Source organism: Pan paniscus, chromosome 9, assembly GCF_029289425.2.
Source record: "Pan paniscus chromosome 9, NHGRI_mPanPan1-v2.0_pri, whole genome shotgun sequence".
NCBI classification, from domain to species: Eukaryota; Metazoa; Chordata; class Mammalia; order Primates; family Hominidae; genus Pan; species Pan paniscus.
The window spans coordinates 8,463,430-8,482,842 of NC_073258.2; the positions used below are offsets into that span (position 1 = coordinate 8,463,430).

The 19,413-nt window shown below is 39.0% G+C and overlaps 1 protein-coding gene across 1 annotated transcript; it reads right to left on the reverse strand.

The window, feature by feature from the left end:
* Positions 1-874: 874 nt before the first annotated feature.
* On the reverse strand, positions 875-2,969 carry LOC100989831 (olfactory receptor 56A1). Its single transcript, XM_003819060.4, has one exon. It carries the CDS (start codon positions 1,829-1,831, stop codon positions 875-877), a length of 957 nt encoding a protein of 318 aa, XP_003819108.1. The 5' UTR covers positions 1,832-2,969.
* Positions 2,970-19,413: the final 16,444 nt, after the last annotated feature.

A 19,413-nucleotide genomic window follows, 5' to 3' on the forward strand; every position in this document is an offset into this window, starting at 1 on the left:
AAGGTTTTTTTTCACCTAACTGGAACCATTATTATCCAGAAACCTGACACTATGACATATCTTTCCACATTCAACTACAGCACTTGGGCAGTCAACAGATCAAGTAAGACTTGATATTCAGTTCACTGAATGTGTAGCTTAAACATATAGGGAAAGTGGCCAACACAATGTCCAAGTCAGCTTTCCTGTTTCCTACTCTCTTAGGGTCCCCTCTACCTGTCTGCATCCATCCTCACTTTCAAGACTCTCTCTAAGGTGATGAGGCTGTATAGGATAGAATAGAAAGCTGACATTGCTTTATATTGTTATAAAGTTCTTTTCTTCTTGCCCAGCAGAAGTTTTGTCAAGCAAGACTCTGCCTTCTCTGAGAAGTCCCTTTGGTCTCAAAGAAGTAAGAATAGGCAGAAAATACCTGTCGACATCCAGAAAGACAAAATACAGGTCAAAGGAAAGCAAAGGCTGGTCTTGAGCTTCAATTGCAATTGATGAGGCATTTCAACTATGTAGAAAGAGCCTAGGTTTTATTCTTTTTGCTTCCCACATATGTGATCTTTGGTCATTTCCCTTCCTAAAAGCATCTCTTTTTCTACTATGTGAAATGAAAGTAACAATGCCTGCAGAGATGTGTTGAAGATTAAATTACTTAAATGTAACTGCCAAGGTTCAAAGCAGCCACTCAATAAATACGAGTTTCTTCCCCTTGCCTACCTCCACCTGAACTAGGCAAGGAAAGTAAAGGAAGGAATCTGGTTCAGTAATGAAGGGAGCCTCAGTGCATGCAATAAACACCCACTAACTGACATTTCTCTACTTCACTGCCTAGGTAAAATCACTGAAGAGGAAGAACAGGAGGTATTAGAAATGTTTTACATATTCACCTCCCTCTCTGCAGTAACTTCTGAATTCCCTGTTTTATCTCTTTGGTCCGAACCCCATACACAATAGGGTTCAATGCAGGAGGAATAAGGTGATGAAGGACGTTCAGCAGGATCAGGATGTCCATGGGGACCTTCTTTCTGGCCACATTTGTCAACACCACAACCAGCAGTATGGTGCTGAAGAAAAGAATGAGGATGAAGTGGGAGCCACATGTGCTCAGGGCCTTCACTGCCGCCCCCTCTGCTTTGAATCTAAGCACAGCTCTTAGAATGAAGGTGTAAGAGAGGAAGATGAGGAATAAATCTGAGCCCAGCAAGGTCCAACCAGCCACAAATTGGTAGATTCTGTTAAGGGTGAAATTATCACAGGAGAGCCTGGACACAGACAAGTTGGCACAGATGCAGTTCTCAATGACATTTTTCCCACAGTAATGGAGCAGGGAAGTGAGGATAGGAATGGGTGCAGTAAGAAGCGCATTCCGTACCACAATGAAGACACTAGCTTTGGCCACAAATTGATTAGTGATGATGGATGGGTACCGCAGTGGGTGGCAGATGGCCACATAACGGTCATAGGCCATGACCATAAACGTGCAGGACTCCATGGGAAGGAAACTGTTCATGATGAACATCTGGAGGAAGCAGGCAGGGAAGCTGATCGACCTAAGATCAAACCAGAAGATGGCCAGGACCTTGGGGATGACGGTGAGGCAGAGCACGATGTCCAGCAGGGAGAGGAGTCTGAGCAGGTAGTACAGGGGCTGGTGCAGAGAGGCCTCCAGCTGGATGGTGATCAGGAGGGTGGTGTTAGCTCCCATGGCCAGGAGGAAGAGAAGGCTGAGGGGCAGGGAGAGCCAGTGCTGCCAACTCTGGAAGTTGGGGAAGCAGATGAGGAGGAATTCAGAGACTGGGACAGTGGAGCTGTTGCTGGGTGACGCCATAGGCTGAATCATGAGCTGAGTAGGCTTCTCATGACTATGTGTATGAGCAGATACAAGAGGTTATTTTTATAAATTGCCTTGAAAAGTATCCCTTTCACTTACTCTTTAGGAAGCCAATGATAGGTAGCTCACTTTTGCCAAGTAAGGCAAATTTCAGCCAATATTCTAAAGGTAGAATTGTGATACTTGATAAATAATGGTGTGGTCTATGAAGAAAAATGAATGAATGAAAAACCTATGAAGTTTAAAAAAAAAGGGTAGTGACAGGCAGTAACCTCACTATATGTTAAAACATATTACAAACACGCAACAAATTAGGCCAGTATGTTACCAGTGTAAGAAAAGCAATGGTAGATGATAAGTTTTTTAATAAATCATTTTGGAGAAAAATAGCTTTAATTAGGTCTTTGCTTTCTACTATATACCAATATAATTTGAGATGGATATTTTTGTTACATCTCTTACCCAAACTCATGGTATACTAGAAGAAAATAGAATATAAATTTGATTAAGTCATCCCTTTGCTAAAACTTCAATCTATATGAATATAACTATTCATTTCCCACAACCTGAGCCTGAACATCCTAGTGCTCCTGGAATAAAACTAAAAAAAAAAAAAAAAGGAAAGAAGAGGCTGGTTTTACTATAAATTTGTGATCATTAACCTTAAATGTGCCTTCAATAAATATTGCACCCTACAAATCTTCCCTAATCAACTTTCTCCTCTAGAAAAAAATTATTTCCCAAATGTCTTCATTTTTTTCAAACCTGAAACTCTACTTCTTTCAGAAGGTGACATGAACTTCTACGTCATGGAGAAAGTAGAAAGTAATCAGTAAAATTTTCCTCAACTTTTCAAAATAAAATCTACAAATCTAAAATCATAGTGAGATACATATTACCCTAGTCAGAATGGCTATTATCAAAAATACAAAAAATAACAGATATTTGCAAGGATGCCAACATGTATAAGGGAACTTTTATATGCAATTGGTGGGAATGTAAATTAGTACAGCCTCAATGGAAAACAGTATGGAAATTCCTGAAAGAGATAAAAATAGAACTACCCTTAGATCCAAAAGTCCTACTACTAGGTATCTACCTAAAAGAAAAGAAAACGATATATCAAAAAGATAATTGTACTGGTATGTTTATCACAGCACTATACACAATAGCAAAGATATGGAATCAACCCAAGAGTTCAACAACAGATGATAGGATAAAGAAAATATGGCATACACACAATGGAATACTACTCAGCTATTAAGAAGAATGAAATCATGTCTTTTGCAGCGACGTAGATAGAACTGGAGGCCATTATCTTAAATGAAACAAGCCAGACACAAAAAGACAAATATTGCATGTTCTCACTCATAAGTATGTGTTCAAAATGTGTACATATAGATGTAGAGAGTGAAATGATTGACAATGGAGACTCAGAAGGGTGAGGCAGGTGAGAGGGGGTGGATAATGAGAAATTACTTAATGAGAATAATGTACATCACTCAGGTGATGGATACCCTAAAAGCCCTGACTTAACTACTATACAATCTATGCATGGAACAAAATTGCACTTTGATCCTATAAATTTATATAAAATTTTGTAAGACTTATAAATAATGTGTATATACGCTCATCCTTTTCTTGTTTCCTTTCATTAAAATAAATAATCTGTCCATCTTCAAGAATGGATCCCATCTCTCCCAGCTTTGAATTCTGGCTCTTTCTCTAACTCTCCCCTTCCCTTCATGCACAAACCTCTCACAAGCATTTACACTCACTGTCTCCATTCCCTCACCTTACATCCATTCCACAACTCACTTCAATTTGGCTTCCATCTCCATTAGTTCCACAAAATAGCTCTCAGAAATCACCTACAGCTTCCCTATTGTTAAATCTTGTTGAAACAGTTGATCAAATCCTCTTCCTTGAAACACTCTCTTTGGCCTAATTCATATATCACAGACTTCTAGTTTACCTTGTACCTCCTGGTCACTCCCTCTCATTTTCTCGAACACATCCATCATCCACTACCTTGATGTCAATTTAAAGCTTCAGACCTACATTTTCTTCGCTTTTCTTCTTTCCTCTCTGATATTCTTTTTCCCTTCCTCCACTTCTTTTATCTTGTCTATGTCATTGACAATTACCATCTCTATTACTAAATTACTGAATTATGTTTCTTATTTAGACCTCTCCAGAAGCCTACTTTATGTATCAACCTGGGTTTCCCAAAGATATTCAAAGCTCACCAAGTCCAAAATTTAAAAACCTGGTCTTTTGCCAGCATCTCAGTGACTGGTGTAAATATCTGTCAGTTTTAGAAGCCAGCGCCCAGAAAATGTCTTGAACATTTATTCTACCCATTGAAAATGATACAAAGTACATGATGAAACCACTAAGACATGTCGTTTTCCCTTTTAATTAGCCCTGGAATCCATCCACTTCTCCATATCCACTCTCACCATCCAAGTACTATTACCTCGAGTAAAAAGTAAATATTGCCTCCTAATGCAGTCTAGGTTTCTTTATAAACCATTCTCTACATTGAAATCAAAGAAATGTTTTTAAATATAAATATTACCAGTCATCTGATTAAAATATTTCAGTGGCTTCTCATTGCTAATATTATAAAAAGGAAATTTTTTACTTGAAATTCATGAGACCATAAGTTCATGAGGGAAGAAACCATGTGTGGTTTTTCTTTTATCATCACTATATATACAGGGTATAGATAGATTGCTAGGTACACATAGTTAACTGACTACATTATGGAAGGAAGGAAGGAAGGAAGGAAAAGGAAGGAGGAAGGGAGGGAGGGGAGGAAGGAAAGCAGGCAATGCCATATATTATCTACCTCCTTCCTCATTTTCCAGTTCCATCTAACACCCCATCTCCCTTGCTCCCTGAGCTTCAGCCACACCGTCCTTTCAGATCTTCGAACGTTACATGAGCTTTCTGATCCCACTTCTCTTGGAAGGCTGTGCATCTTATGCTTCTACACAACACTTACTTTCTCCTCATCCTTTACATCTCAATTCAAATACTCTCTTCTCTGAGAGGTTTGTTCTAACCCCCTTTACACAAGATCAAGTCCTCCTATTTTATGTTTCTGTAGTACTTTGAACCATCCTCATCATCTGTAGTTATACATTTGTATGATAAGTTGCTTACATACTCCTTCTTCCAGTGCCCAATTAGACATTTCATGCCATGAAAATAACATCAATTAGCACAGTGCTTGACATGAAATGGCTAAAAATATTTGTAGAGTGAGTTAATTAGGCATATGAGCAGAATAATAGGAAGGCACAAAGGAAAATTTCTGAACTAAACCCTAGAGGAAAAGAGAAGCTTTCCTAAAGCTGCTAACAACTTAGCTGAGTTTTATTTCAATAGATGTGGAGGATTTACATGCATTAAATCTGTGTAGTGTATTGAAGATATAAAAAATGGATTATGTGAAAGCATGGAGATGAGTCTGAGAATAACTTTGGAAGGAAATTCTATGCAATATTTAATCTGACTGGAGCCAAAAGGATGAGGAGTTGAAAGAAAGAGCCAAAAATGGAGTTGATAAAAGAAAAAGCCAGATCTTAAGTACGTTTTCTATGCTGAAGATTTTAGAACTAGTCATATGGATGAAAAGAAATGGAAAAAAATATTTCCATTAGAAGAGAGACATGACCAGATTTAGGGTACGTACAGAAAGATCATTCTGGACACATTATCATGCATGAACTTGGGTAAGGCAAGAGAGCAGAGATAGAAAGAATGGCGGCCGCAATAGCCAAGGTGAGAAGTGATGTGCAACTGAACAAAGGCTGAGGCACTGAGGATGGGAAGAAGGAGAATCTTCCAGAAGTCATATAGACAGAACTTATTGACAGATTTGTTTTAAAGGAGAAAATAGGTGAGAAGCCCAGAGTGACCCCCGGTTTACTAGCTTGAGTAAATAAGTTGCATCACCAAGATGTAAAATACAGCTAAATGAGTAAGATTAGCGTGTACTGGGATATGTCAAGAACGAGGTGTTTATAATCGCCACACATAGATTTGTTTTCGGCTGTTTCACACTGAAGAGTTTGAGAAAATTAGAAGGATCGTAGTTTAGGACATAAATTCAGAAAGCATTAGAACATAGCCTGTAGAGTTGGAATAGCACAAGGCTAAGATTGGAACCCTAGAAAATAGTAACATTGAAGGGGTGGAAAAAGAAAAGGGAGACATAAATGGAAGGGCTAGAAAGGTATAAAGAAAATCTTAAGAATAAGATGCCCCAGAAAAAACCAAGGGGAATATTTCAAGAAGGCTTTTACCAACTTGTTAGTCAAGTAGAAGTTCAATAACATAAGGACAGTGAATATTCATTAAATATTATAATAAGGGTGTGTCATTGGTAACCTGGCCAAGAGAGATTCATTTGACTGGTAGCAACAGAAACCAGAATGAAGGGAGCTGGAGAACTAGTAAGTGAGGAAGTGTAGATGGGGAAAGTTGACTGTGTAGCTAAAGTCCATTTCAAACTTATAATAGAAGAAAAAGCAAGGCGGAAATGAAAGATACTGCGGTATGTTTATATGTTCAGGGAAAGATTAAAGATTCAGAAGGAAAGTAAGATAATTGAGGTAGCTACTTCACTGAGGAAGCCACTTCTACTATTAATAAATTTTATCTGTAAACCTTAGCACGTTGTTTTTGTACCTCTCTATCTCCCTCCACTCTGCTGTGAAATAGAGGGCAGATAAAGGGTACTTTTCCATTTGTACATACTACACTCTCTAACACCCCATAGATTCTTAATAAAAGCCCACTGAAAAATATTTTGGCATTACTGGCCCTGGTGTTTAACGTAGATAGAAAATTTTATGGAGGAAGAATGAGAAAGGAGAATTAACCACAGTTTCAGTGGGCTGAGGGACAGCTCTGATCAGTGTTGTAAAGGGTAGCCACAGAGGGGTTGTCTGGTGGACTAGAGGGAAGCGGGGCATGGCACAGAATACATGATGGAACTCAGGGATCTATGCCACTGCTCACAGGTGCCCCCCAAGATTCACCCACTTGCTTGATGAAAAAGCCCTGAGCTAGGTTTCTGACTTAATGGGTCTTGTCCTTTTCCTAATATAAACATAAAATGACCCACTTGCTCCTAATGTTGGTAAGAATTGTTTTGAATTTCATCCTGTCAAAATCATTACCAATTTATCCAAACAGAAATCTCATCTTCCTACGTGAGTCTTCCCTCTGTTTGAACCTCATCCCCCAACATTCTATTTTACCATCCCTGATGTACATCCCCCTTAATGCTCTGTCCTTTTCTAGCATTGTTTGACATAATCTTCACATCTCTTCATGCTCCTCAGATGACATTTGTGGATCAATCCTCCTATCTGTTTCCAGTCATCACACATTAGCCGTTTGCTCATGAAGAGTCAAAGCTCTACTGCCTGAATGAGCCCAGGACACTTGCCTCCACCCATCCAGTGTTATCACCTAGGCTCTAACTCTGTTAAAGTCCATTTCTTCACTACTGAACATTGGAAAATGGGTGTGGACGAGTGAGAAAGTCTGGAACAGGAGGAAAAGAAAAGGGAACAGATTCCTAGATGTTCCAGCAAGTGGAAGTACATATATAAACATAAGTCAATAATGTGGTCCATAGAGTAAAAACTAATTTATTGTTTCTAAAACTGGATTGGCAATATTAACCAACATGAATCAAGTGTCTAGTATGTACCAGACATTCTTCTGAGTATTTGATGTGTATTAATTTAATGTCAGAAGTACAATGCCAAGAGCAAAGTAGTTGAGAATTTTTCTCAATCCTGTTCCAATTAGTACATCTGGAGTGGACTATCCAATACAGGGCACTATGCATTAAAAAGTTTTTTGGCAAACTGAGACACAGTCATATAGTTACAGGATGATAAGAGGCATTGCTCTCTACTGAAGGAGGAGGGTCATTTTTACATTGTATGTGCGTGGCCTCCAGAAAACAAGAATATCAATGATAACATTAACATTTATGAATGGCTATTAGGGGAAAAGGACAAAATAAGGACCACTGGAGAGAAATCACAGAAAAAATGATCTTGATTAAATATGAAGAATGTTCTAACAGTCTAAAGAAAGTTATATTTTTCTATTTTAAACTGCTCTTCTGAGACAGAGTTCAGGGAAATATTGACCAGCTTCTTCATCAATACTTTCTTTGAACCCATGATCCAGGTGACCAGTGACATACTTAACCCAGCATGCCTGGCTCTGCTCTATCTCTATACCCTTTATCCCATTGTGGGATCTATAGACCTTCTGTTCCTGGTCAGGCAAGATGAAGCCCAGTCTTTCACTTGCACTACATACCCTACCCAAGTAAGAAAATGAAACCCTCTTATCTGAAGGCAGAAGGAAGAAATACAATCTACGAGGCTGTTTACTGAAGTGTTCAGGATCAAAATGCATCGAGTTGCCACACTTCCCACCTCTCTGCCTATAAGGAAAGGATCCCTGCCTGCCTCGTATCCTCCCGGTCACTCTTCCTATCTAGGTCCAGTATAGCCTAGGCTCCCCTCCCTTGGCCCTGGGACTTACAGAGGATGCAAAAGAACGAGCTCTTAGTGTTGTAACTGCTGCAGGGGTGGCCATGCTAGGATTTTGGTGAATAAATCATGAGGGTTTTATGAACTCTTTACCCTCTCTTACCCGTCTTCTTAGACACAGTTGGGAAAACATGGCTTGGGAAGCAGAGACTTGGAGGAGGAGGAACTGTGTCCCTGGGGAAACCCGTCTTATTGTGCTCCAACAGGTAGGAAGTGGGGGTGTGAGGGATGAAGTGGTTTGAAACTAAGATAATAAATTCTCTAGAACCCAGAATCCAGGAATCTGGTATGTAAGTCTGACACACAGACATGGATGAAAATACAGAAGAAAGAGATTATAGAGCAACTCCTTTATAATAACTCCAATGTTTTGAGTGCTTTCTGAGTGACCTAAATTACTGAAGTTTTATGTATTTTTTTCTCATTCAATCATCTCCCTTAGATATGAAAAAGCAACTCTTCAGGTTAGAAACTATTATCCCCACTGTGTAGGGGAGAGACAGAGAAAGCCTTGCCCCAAATCACATAGCCAGCCACATTTAAACCTCCTCTACCTGATCCAATGTCTGTTTTCTAAATGACTCCTCTCTAGTCTCCACTTACACTGATGAATATGACTATACGTATTGCAATTCTAAACAAGATTTTAGAAAATCAAGTTCAGTAAACTATTAACTTTTCTAAACTAACAAATATATTTATCTCCTAACGAATGTGAAAAGAGTTGAATACAGACAAATCTACCAACCTTGTTTATTATATTGAGGTTGTGGATAAGCATAGGAATAAAGTCATTCAATTTGAATGCAAATTTGAATCCCAGCTCTGAAATTATGTACTAAGCTCTTCAAACTTTGACATTATATACAATGGTGATAAGACAAGCATGGCTCCTGCCTTCAACATGATTTTATTCTAATTATGTGATTTTTAAAAGAAAATAGGTATCTCTAAATGTATTTGCATAATTCCTAAGATATACTGTTCAGCAGAGATGCGAGAAGAACAGAGCATAGAAAGCCACACAAAATTATGTTGTAATGCTGCACAAATGAACTCATAAGTGTATGTATCCATAGATACAAATACATCCAATACATGTAAATATTTTTATACTCTATATATAAAAATACATAAGTATGTGTGTATATAGTCTCATATTCTTATGTAAAATCAAGTTGCTTCTGGAAGGAGACACAAGTAATTTGTAATAATTGGCCCTGGGAAGGACAAATGTGTGCTTGAAAGACAGAAATAGAATATTATATTAGAGATTGCTAACTGCTTACTCAATATTCCCTATTATTCCTTAGTAACAAACATCATGATTTTATTGGGGTTCCCACATATACTGCAAAAATATGACACTTCCCAGACTCCAGATGTTAATTGATGTCATGTGGTAGAGCCTCCAAGAAGACTCTTTGATGTGAACTAACTCAGCTGAGAAATGAAGATTATATGCCCCACGATCTTCTAAACATAGCAAAGCAGAAATAGATAAACTGGGGCATTGATGTCTTTGTGATGATCTGATTTTGGCTCTAGATGTCCACCCCTGAACTTCCTTTACATGAAGGAGAAGAAAATTCTAATTTGTTTAAGCCACTACTATTTGGGCTTTCTATTATGTGCAGTCAAAAATAATACTAACTGATACAGAGAATGAATTACTTTTAATAAATAACATTTTTAGCTTTTAAAATTTGAACCATGTGCATATATTATGTATTTCTAAATTAAGTTTTAGATTTTACTATTTTGATGATAGAAATAAAATATAAAACACATAAATTCAGAAACCTTTGGTAATTGTACAAAAGGAAATATATGAAATCCTGATGCGGTGATCATTTCAGGTCAAGTGAGTCAAAAAGGCCTTAGCACAGAGAGATATGGAAACAAGAGCAGAAGCAGGGCAATCAGGGAAGGCCTGTCATTTAATCCAGGCAAGAGATGGCCTGAAGCAGGTTGGTGGCAGAGGAAATGAAAGGGAGTAGACAAATTTGGGGAGAACAGTCAAGCAGATATACTGGTGAAGAAGAAACGAAGAAATTAATGTAGAAATCAAATATGATTCTTCCGATTCCATCTTGGGAAACTTGGTGGATATGGGCCCATTTACCTTAATGACATCACACAGTAAGATTTCTGAATAGTGTTGAATTTACATCTGAAGTTTGTGATGATATATTTAATGTGAAACCAATAACTTTATTAAGGGATTTTTTTCTGACAAGTTTCAAACTCTCACAGAGGAGACAGGTATTTGTATTCAAACAGAATTTGGGTGTTTTCAAATAATACAATGGAGGGAGCAAAAAAAAAAAGTTAGGCTATTTCCAGGAGAGTCAGGCTATTTCCAGGAGAGTCAGTCATGAAATGGTGGGCCATACAATCTAAGCTAAGCAAGAAATAACTTCAAGACAAGAGAAGGATGAGTTGGTAGTCTTGACATTCAGCAATTGCAATTTTGCTAGGGATCCCTGAAAAATTGAGTCTGAAGTTAGAAAGTGTACAGTGTTTCAAATCTAAATTTTAGAGGGAACTACCCACAAAACTGGGAGTGTAAACAAGAAAGGTTAAGTTTTGGGTACAGGCTGAACTAAGCGCACAAACATTTTCCAGTTTTATCAGCAATGGGACTCCCATTGCATTCTCATTTCATCCAATGACATTCTGATGAAAAATAAATGCATACCACAGAAATGAAAATTGACAAATGGGACCTAATTAAACTTAAGAGCTTCTGGAAAGCAAAACAAACTATAAACAGGGTAAACAGACAACCTACAGAATGGGAGAAAATATTTGCAAACTATGCATCAGACACAGGTCTAATATCCGGCATCTGTAAGGAACTTAAACAAATTAACAAGCAAAAAACAAAAACTCCATTAAAAAGTAGGCAAAGGACATGAATAGACACTATTCAAAAGAAAATGTGGCCAAAAAGCATGTGAAAAAAATGCTCAATATCACCAGTAATTAAAGAAATGCAAATAAAAACCACAATGAGATACCATCTCACACCCATCAGAATGGCTATTATTAAAAAGTCAAAAAATAACAAATGCTGGTAAAGTTGTGGAGAAAAAATGGAATGCTTATACACTACCAGTGGGAATGTAAATTAGTTCAGCCACTGTGGAAAGCAGTCTGGCAAATCCTCAAGGAACTTAAAGCAGAACTACCACTTGATTCAGCAATCCCATTACTGGGTATAGAGCCAAAGGAATATATATATAGTTTCACCATAAAGACACATGCATTTGTATGTTCATTGCAGCACTATTCACAAGAGCAAAGATATGGAATCAACCTAGATGAGCATAAGTGGTAGACTGGATAAAGGAAATATGGTACATACACACCATGGAATACTACGCAGCCATAAAAAAACAAGTTCCCATCTTTTGTAGCAAGATGGAAGGAGCTGGAGGTCATTATCCTGAGCAAACTAATGCAGGAACAGAAAACCAAACACCACATGTTCTCACTTATAAGCGGGAGCTAATTTGAGTACACGTGGACACAAATAAGGGAACCACAGACTCCAGGGCCTACTTGACAGCGGAGGTTGGCACGAGGGTGAAGATCACTGAGCTACCTATTGGGTATAATGCTTATTATCTGGTTAACAAAATGATCTGTACACCAAGCCCCTGTGACATGTAATTTACCTATATAACAAACCTGCACATGTACTCCTGAAACTAAAAGTTGAAAAAAAAAGAAAAAGAAAAGCATACAAATTAAGTAATTTATAATTATAGGAGGAACTACATACAGTACAATTACTTAATTTAAGGCAAATCTGAGGGGAGTTTGGAAGTGGTTTAAACTTCAGCAAATAATATGTTCAGAAACAATTTTAGATCTGTTTTAATGCTTAGCCTACAGTATATCCCACTGACTTTAGACAAATTATTTTGTTAGGTAATGATTTATTTAATGTCTTTGTTGTCTCATCTAATCCATCTATAGACATCAAAGCCTGGAAGATACCTGAACTAGAAAATGGGAAGAAAATTATTCTCCTGGTGGCTTTTGTAAATTCGTTTGTATTCGGTGTAATTGTCACCTGCTGCTGCGGTGGAATTCCCTGTCCCTTTCTGTTGTGCAGAAGGAATGGGCCCATCCGTAATAGATACGGAGAGGAAAACAAAGTGATGACAACTCAGTAGGCAAGCAGGGCAAGAGCTGTTTCTGCAGAGAGCTTAGTAGCACAGCCCTATTCACTTTTGCTGGGATGTATGCGTCTGGGACATAATAGGTCTGTGCAGAGATAGCACTGGAACAGACTGATAACCAAAACTGAAATTTCAAAAGGGAGGCTACAATCGAGCCCATAAAAAGTGAAAGGGCTGCTTTATAGTTCCCAGTTCTCCCATTCTTATTTTTTTCTGTTTTCCACAGGTTCCAAGCTAAAGAGTTTTAAATGTGTCCATGAATTCATTCAGTTCTTGCATTTGTTTACTTATAAATACTGATGCATTGTTTACTTATAAATACTGATGCATTTCTCTCATCAATCCAATACTCATCCTTTGAACTACCACTCTGAACAATACAGCACAATCAATAATAATTTTTAATTTTTTCTCTGATTACAAAATAATGTCAATATCCTAAAATGCAAATTATATAATATTGTATATCATTTAATAGCCAACAAAATCCCACCAATCTTCACTTAAATACTTTAAACATTATTTTAAAATAATGGAGACTGACAATAAGACTCCAGTCTCCTCCACAGCTGGCTGTGTGAATTACTCATTTCCTATTGCCATTGGCATTCCCCCGTCTTGATAAATCTGCTCTGTCTAGGCAGCGGGCAATGTGAACCCACTGGGTGGTTACAAATTTGGGGGCTTGTCTGGGATAGTCCTTGTGGCTACCTGCCCATGGTTCCATAGTCTCCCCTCTGGCAACAGATCTAGAGGCCAGCCCAAGCAGCCGCCTAGTTCTCCTGGACTAGAGGCTGACTCTGGTACCATCTCTGCCAGCAGGGCACTGCTGACCCAATGTGTATGGATTTAATTGCAGTGGAAAAATAGTACTGGGGAGATTTCCCATAACTGTAGCCCTATCACAGGTTGTCTGACTGTAGCCCCATGGTGGGGTGTCTGTAGCCCCATTGCAGTGTGTCTGGGTTGGTGAGTATCCTAGGTGCTGCCAGTGCCTCCTTCCTTCTCCTGGTTCTGTAGCGCCATGGTGGCGTATCTGTCTGTAGCCCCATGGTGGGGTGTCTGTAGCTCCGCTACTGGGTGTCTGTCTCGGTTTGGCTCTTTCAGGGATCTCGTTTTGTCTGTAGCCCCATTGCTGGATGTCTGTCTCAATTCAGAACCTGGGGGGTTTCGGTTGGCTCTCCCTAACTAGTAAAAAGAGTCTTGGTTTGGGAGACTTCTCCTTATTCAGGAAGGTTTTGGGGAGATTTCTTAAACAGAGAATAGCAGGATAGTTTGGAAGGGATACGCTTGGAGTTCTTGGTTAGGGATCTGATTTGGAAGGCCTTCTGTCCGTCTTGTCTTTGTATATGTGTATATATGTGGAGGGGACCTCAGAAGGACTTGCTGATGGAAGTTCAGCAGGCCTAACTCAGAAAACCCTCCTTATTGGTCTGGTCACATTTGTTGAGCCCTAAAGGAAGCTCAACAGGCCTGTCTCAGGGTGACTATTTGCTCTGTTCCTTGCCCAGAGACCACCCATTGTGAGTTACCATTCAGAGGTCATCCCTTCTCACTTGGAGTGGATCAAAGACAACAGGGACCAACAGGAGAAAGTTTGAGCTTTGCCAGGCTGATATTGGGTGCTGAATGAGGTGGCTAGTATCTGTTTTGTTATGTGTATTTTGCTGGAATTGAAAATGTTAATTCATTTCCCCACGTAGCCCATTGGGCAACATCTTGCAAAATTGAGAATATTTTCTCCATGGCTTCATCAAACAGAATTTTCTTTTGTAAAGTGGCTTGACCCTCACAGCTATGGCACAGATAGCAGGGTCATCAAAAGCTGCTCCATTCTTCTGGAAGCTGCAGAGAAAGGGAACCCGGAAACCTGGTATGCTGGCAAAAAGGGTAAGAAATTCTTACCAGCCAAGTTTCTCGTCTCATTCTCTCTCTCTGTGTGTGTGTGTGTGTGTGTGTGTGTGTGTGTGTGTCTCTATCTCTCTCTGATTCTCTCTATTCTCTCTCTCTGACTCTGTGTGTGTGTGTGTGTGTGTGTGTGTGTGTAAATGGTAAACGTCACTATTTGTCTTCTCTGCAAGAGTTTGATTGATAGAAAAAAGGATTTGTGAGACTAGTCTTAGGCTGTAGCAAATCTGATGCACGTTGTGCTAAGAATTTTTCTTTCTGTAATGGAGACAGGGGTATCACAGGATAGAATGTGGGTTTGAGATCCGTATAACCCTGCTTTCAAGCCAGGCCAGCAGGCTAATCAGCTACAAACTTTGTTGCGTGTCCCTGCAAGCAATACCAAATGAAATTTCGTCTTGTTTTGTGTCCTTAAGAGCTTAACCCTGGGACTGTGTGGGGATACTTTCTCTTGGTCTCCACCATCTAGAGGACAGGAATTTGGGGGTTCACATTATAGTTAGCCCTAAAAATTATCTTGAGCAGTTAAAAGCCTTTTCATGCTTGAAATTGGCTGCTCTAGGCTTCTGGAAAGAGCAATAGAAACTGCTCAATGCTGTGTAGCTCAGTAGCTGAGGCTTTATCTTTTGACAATTGTGGCAAGGGTTCAATTCTTGGCTTCCGGAAGCATTCCTTCCTGGTTTGTTATTTGTGTAACTTTGCCATTTATTGAGGGTTTTTTCGCCCATGGATAGCCTCTGATTTCCTGTCTTGAATTTTCCTTTTCCTGAACTACCCTTGGGGAGATTCTAAATCTTGTAAAAATAGAAACTACTTACCGTCTCTTTGAGATATCTTATGCATCCATAGTTAAGTTAACCTTAGTTAAAACTTATTAATTAATTTCATGTGGGAAATTACCTATGGCAGAATTCAAAAGTCAGAAATATTGGCTGTTCTAGCTAGAGTCTGGTAATAAAAGATTTAAAAGAATTTCTTTTTAGAAAAAAATAGCTCTACAGCTAAAATCAGCTTAATTAAAAACAGATATCCAAGTTAAATGTATTTAAGAGAGCTTTATCTTTTTCCTCTTCTGGAATCATGTTCTTCTGAAAGTTTTTTTCTTTTCAGTAGACTGAATTGTTTTTCTCCATTTTGTCTTCTTCCCACTCTTGATGCCCACATGAGAGAACCTAAGATAAATTCTAACAGCCTGGGACTCCTGGGGAAAAGCAGAGGAGGCACCACAGAAAAACCTAGGAAAAACCTCTGTTTTCGTCACAGAAGCCCAAGAATGGAAAGAGAATAGATCCCTCTCAAAATCTAAGACACTGTTCTGTTTTGCATTGTATTACCTGACAGTTTTGACTTTTGGGGGTATCAAAAATTACTTTGTGTTATGGGAGAGCTTTTAGCCTTGGTGTGTAATAACTAGGTAGGAAATATACTTTAAGGGATGGCTAATGGCAGTTATGGAGAGATGCTTGGCTCTTTACATGCCTGGATCAGAGAAGCTTGCCCTTGGCCACCTGGAAGATATGGAAACATACCCACCTCCTACTGAGAGGTGAGACTCTCAGGGGAATGGGCTGATTACACAATGGACTGATTGGCTTTGGGTTGCCTTGCAATGAAATGCATGGTGAAAACACTGCACAGTTTGAATTGTCATTATCCAGTTTTAGAGACAAGGTTACTCTAGCTTCATAAAATAAGTTGGTAAAAATTTTCCATCTTTTTCTATTATCTTGAAGAATGTATGCATGATAGAGATGATCTATTTCTTAAAATTTTAGAACTCACCTATAAACCCATAGTGTACTGAAGCTTTTGTTGGGAAAAGGTCTTTAATTAATATTTCAAATTTTTAATGGTTATTTATATATTTGAGTTTTATTATCTGAAGCTACTGGTGATTTTTAAATTTTTAGTTTTTCAAATTCATTGGCATAAAAGTTATTCAGAACATTATGCAGAATTTTGTTGTTTTCTTATATGTTTGACTCTGTTAGTTGTCTTTTCAACACCCATTTCCGTCTCACTATCATCCCCTCTCCATTTCTTCCTTGATAGAAGATATCTAATTTATTTCAGATATTTAGCCCTTCATGAAGTTCCCTCACATGCATATGCTAATCAGTACATTGCTGAACACTCAAGGGGGAATTTCTATAAATCTTTAGGATTCTCTTTCTATGGAGTTTTCTCTTCCTCAATACTCTGCCTTGTGAACTCTAGCTTCTTTGGACTCCCTTCCCCTTCTCCTCGACACAGAAAGATTGCCAGGCTGCAGCTGAGTTTGCCCTCTTTGACGTAGCATGGAATCTCTCCCTAACGAATTGGAACAATCACTTTCCAGTAAACAAGACTCACCTTTTTTGTTTCCTATCTCTTGGGGATCACTGTCCTCCATTGCCTGATGTCCAGTGCCTTCAGAAACATTATTTCACATATTTTGTTCAGTCTTTTAGTTATTTCAAGTGACAGGGTAATCTAGCTCCTGTTACTTCATATTGACCAGCTAAAGTCCCTCTTGAGTATATAAAATCATGCTATACCAGCATATCAAAGCACAATTTAACTCTTATCTCCTCACTGGGTTCATGGTTGGATTTGCGGCTGCATGAGCCTCATCCTTCTCCACAGTCAAGAGAGATCAGGCCAGGCACGGTGGCTCATGCCTGTAATCCCAGCACTTCAGAAGGCCGAGGTGGGTGGACCACCTGAGGTTGGGAGTTCTAGACCAGCCTGGTCAACATGGTGAGACCCCGTCTCTACTAAAAATACAAAAATTAGCCGGGCATGGTGGCGTATGCCTGTAATCTTAGCTACTCAGGATGCTGAGTCAGGAGAATCTCTTGAACCTCGGAGGCAGAGGTTGTGGTGGGCTGAGATCCAGCCATTGCATTCCAGCCTGGGCAACAAGAGCGAAACTCTGTCTAAAAAAATAAAATAAAATAGAGTTCTATTTCACAGCTGAAGCTTTCATATCTTAGAAGGACTATGCATCACAGTGAAAGAAAATATACGTCTGTAGGAACCTGAGGTCAGAATGATTTGGGGACTCCAAAATGTATCTAAAACATTTGATAAAAATAAATTTTAGCATAGGAAAAGGGCAGCAGCATCCAGAAATGGGAAATCAAGTGAAATGCAACTAATGCAGGACCTTCAGGATTAAGAATGGCATTTGAATGTTTTTAAGTAAAACGTCTACCCAAACTTTCTTTCTTGTGTGTGCAATCAGATGTGTGACCAGAATTAACGAGACTGTCTTAGGGAAGACCATGTAACTATAAACCTTTTCTCAGGAAGCTAAGCAAGCACAACCTCCAGGTCAAAATTCCATAGAGTGAAAGCAAGGGCCAGCAAGGGCAACTGTCTTCTCGCTGGACTCATGGTTGGATTTGTGGCTGCATAAGCCTCGTCCATCTCCACAGTTAGCAGAGATCTCTTCCCAGCTAAAGCTTTAGTTCATCTAATATTTGCAATTTTACATTCAAAAGATATTTCACAGAACAAAGAAGATCATATTTGATGGAAACAAGAGATTAAATTATAGTGGCCCTTACTTTCACCCTATGGAATTTTGCAAATAAGAATTATCTCTGACTTCGTTTGGTTCTGGAGAGCCCAATCTCTGTCTTAGCCCATAAAAAAGGGAAGCTTATACCAATATTTCTTGAATAACCAAGGAGTGAAGCTGACAAAACCCACAGAAGTGTCAGCATACAAACTTGAAAATGTAATCACCTTTCTCTTCCTTTCATCTACTCCACACATCCAATTGATAACCAAGCTCTGCTCATCTTTTAAATAAATTGCTTTAAAATACTTTATAACCACTTTTCCATTCCTTTCACAATTAAAGGAATCAAGCAACTCCCCTGCTTTCCACCACTCACCAAGATATTGTTATACTCTAATGCCAGATAGCATATATCTATTTATTCCATATTTGCAATTTGCAATTCAAAAGATATTTGATAGGACAAAAAAAATTATATTTGATGAAAACAAGGATTTAGTACCCTCTACATTTCTTTCATTATTTTTTCTTTATTTCTTTCTTTTTTTGAGATGGAGTCTTGCTCTGTCACCCAGGCTGAAGTGCAGTGGTGGGATCTCAGCTCATTGCAACATCCACCTCCTGGGTTCAAGTGATTCTCCTGCCTCAGCTTCCTGAGTAGTTGAGACTACAGGTGCACACCACCACACCCAGCTGATTTTTGTATTCTTGGTAGAGACAGGGTTTCACCATGTTGGCCAGTCTTGTCTTGAACTCCTACCTCGGCCTCCCAAAGTGCTGGGATTACAGGCATGATCCACCATGCCTGGCCTATGTTTCAAATGCTTTGAAGTTAATACTTTTGGGATCTACTCACCAGAACTGGTGTTTAAGGACCTCTTAATACAGTGGCCCTTGCTTTCAGCCTATGGAATTTTGCAAATAAGAATTATCTCTTACCTTTGGGTAAGGTTCTTAAATGAGCCTGAACCTCAGTTTTCTATTACCCATGTAAATAATGACAGCGTTGCCTACCATCTACAATAATATGTTGTTTCTTCACCCATTTTCACCAGATTATGACATCCAGAAGTTTAACAATATGCCATACATACATTCCCCACACTCCTGGTTCTTGAGCTCCAAAGCATATGGGGTGTGGTTTTGAGTACACAGAATGCCCCCAAATCACCACAGTCAGTTTGACCACTTCCCACACTGCTGGTCTTCTCATTCCTACCTCTGCCAGCTGGATCCTTAGTGTCCTGGTCTTGTCATAAAGAATTTCAAGGTTTGTGAGCCTTCCACTGGGCATAAACTAGTACTATGATTAATATCTTTTGGTGACAGAAGCCTGGGCAGTCAGAAAAAGATTGGCAACATCTCTGGGTTCTGTTCCTCTGTTTG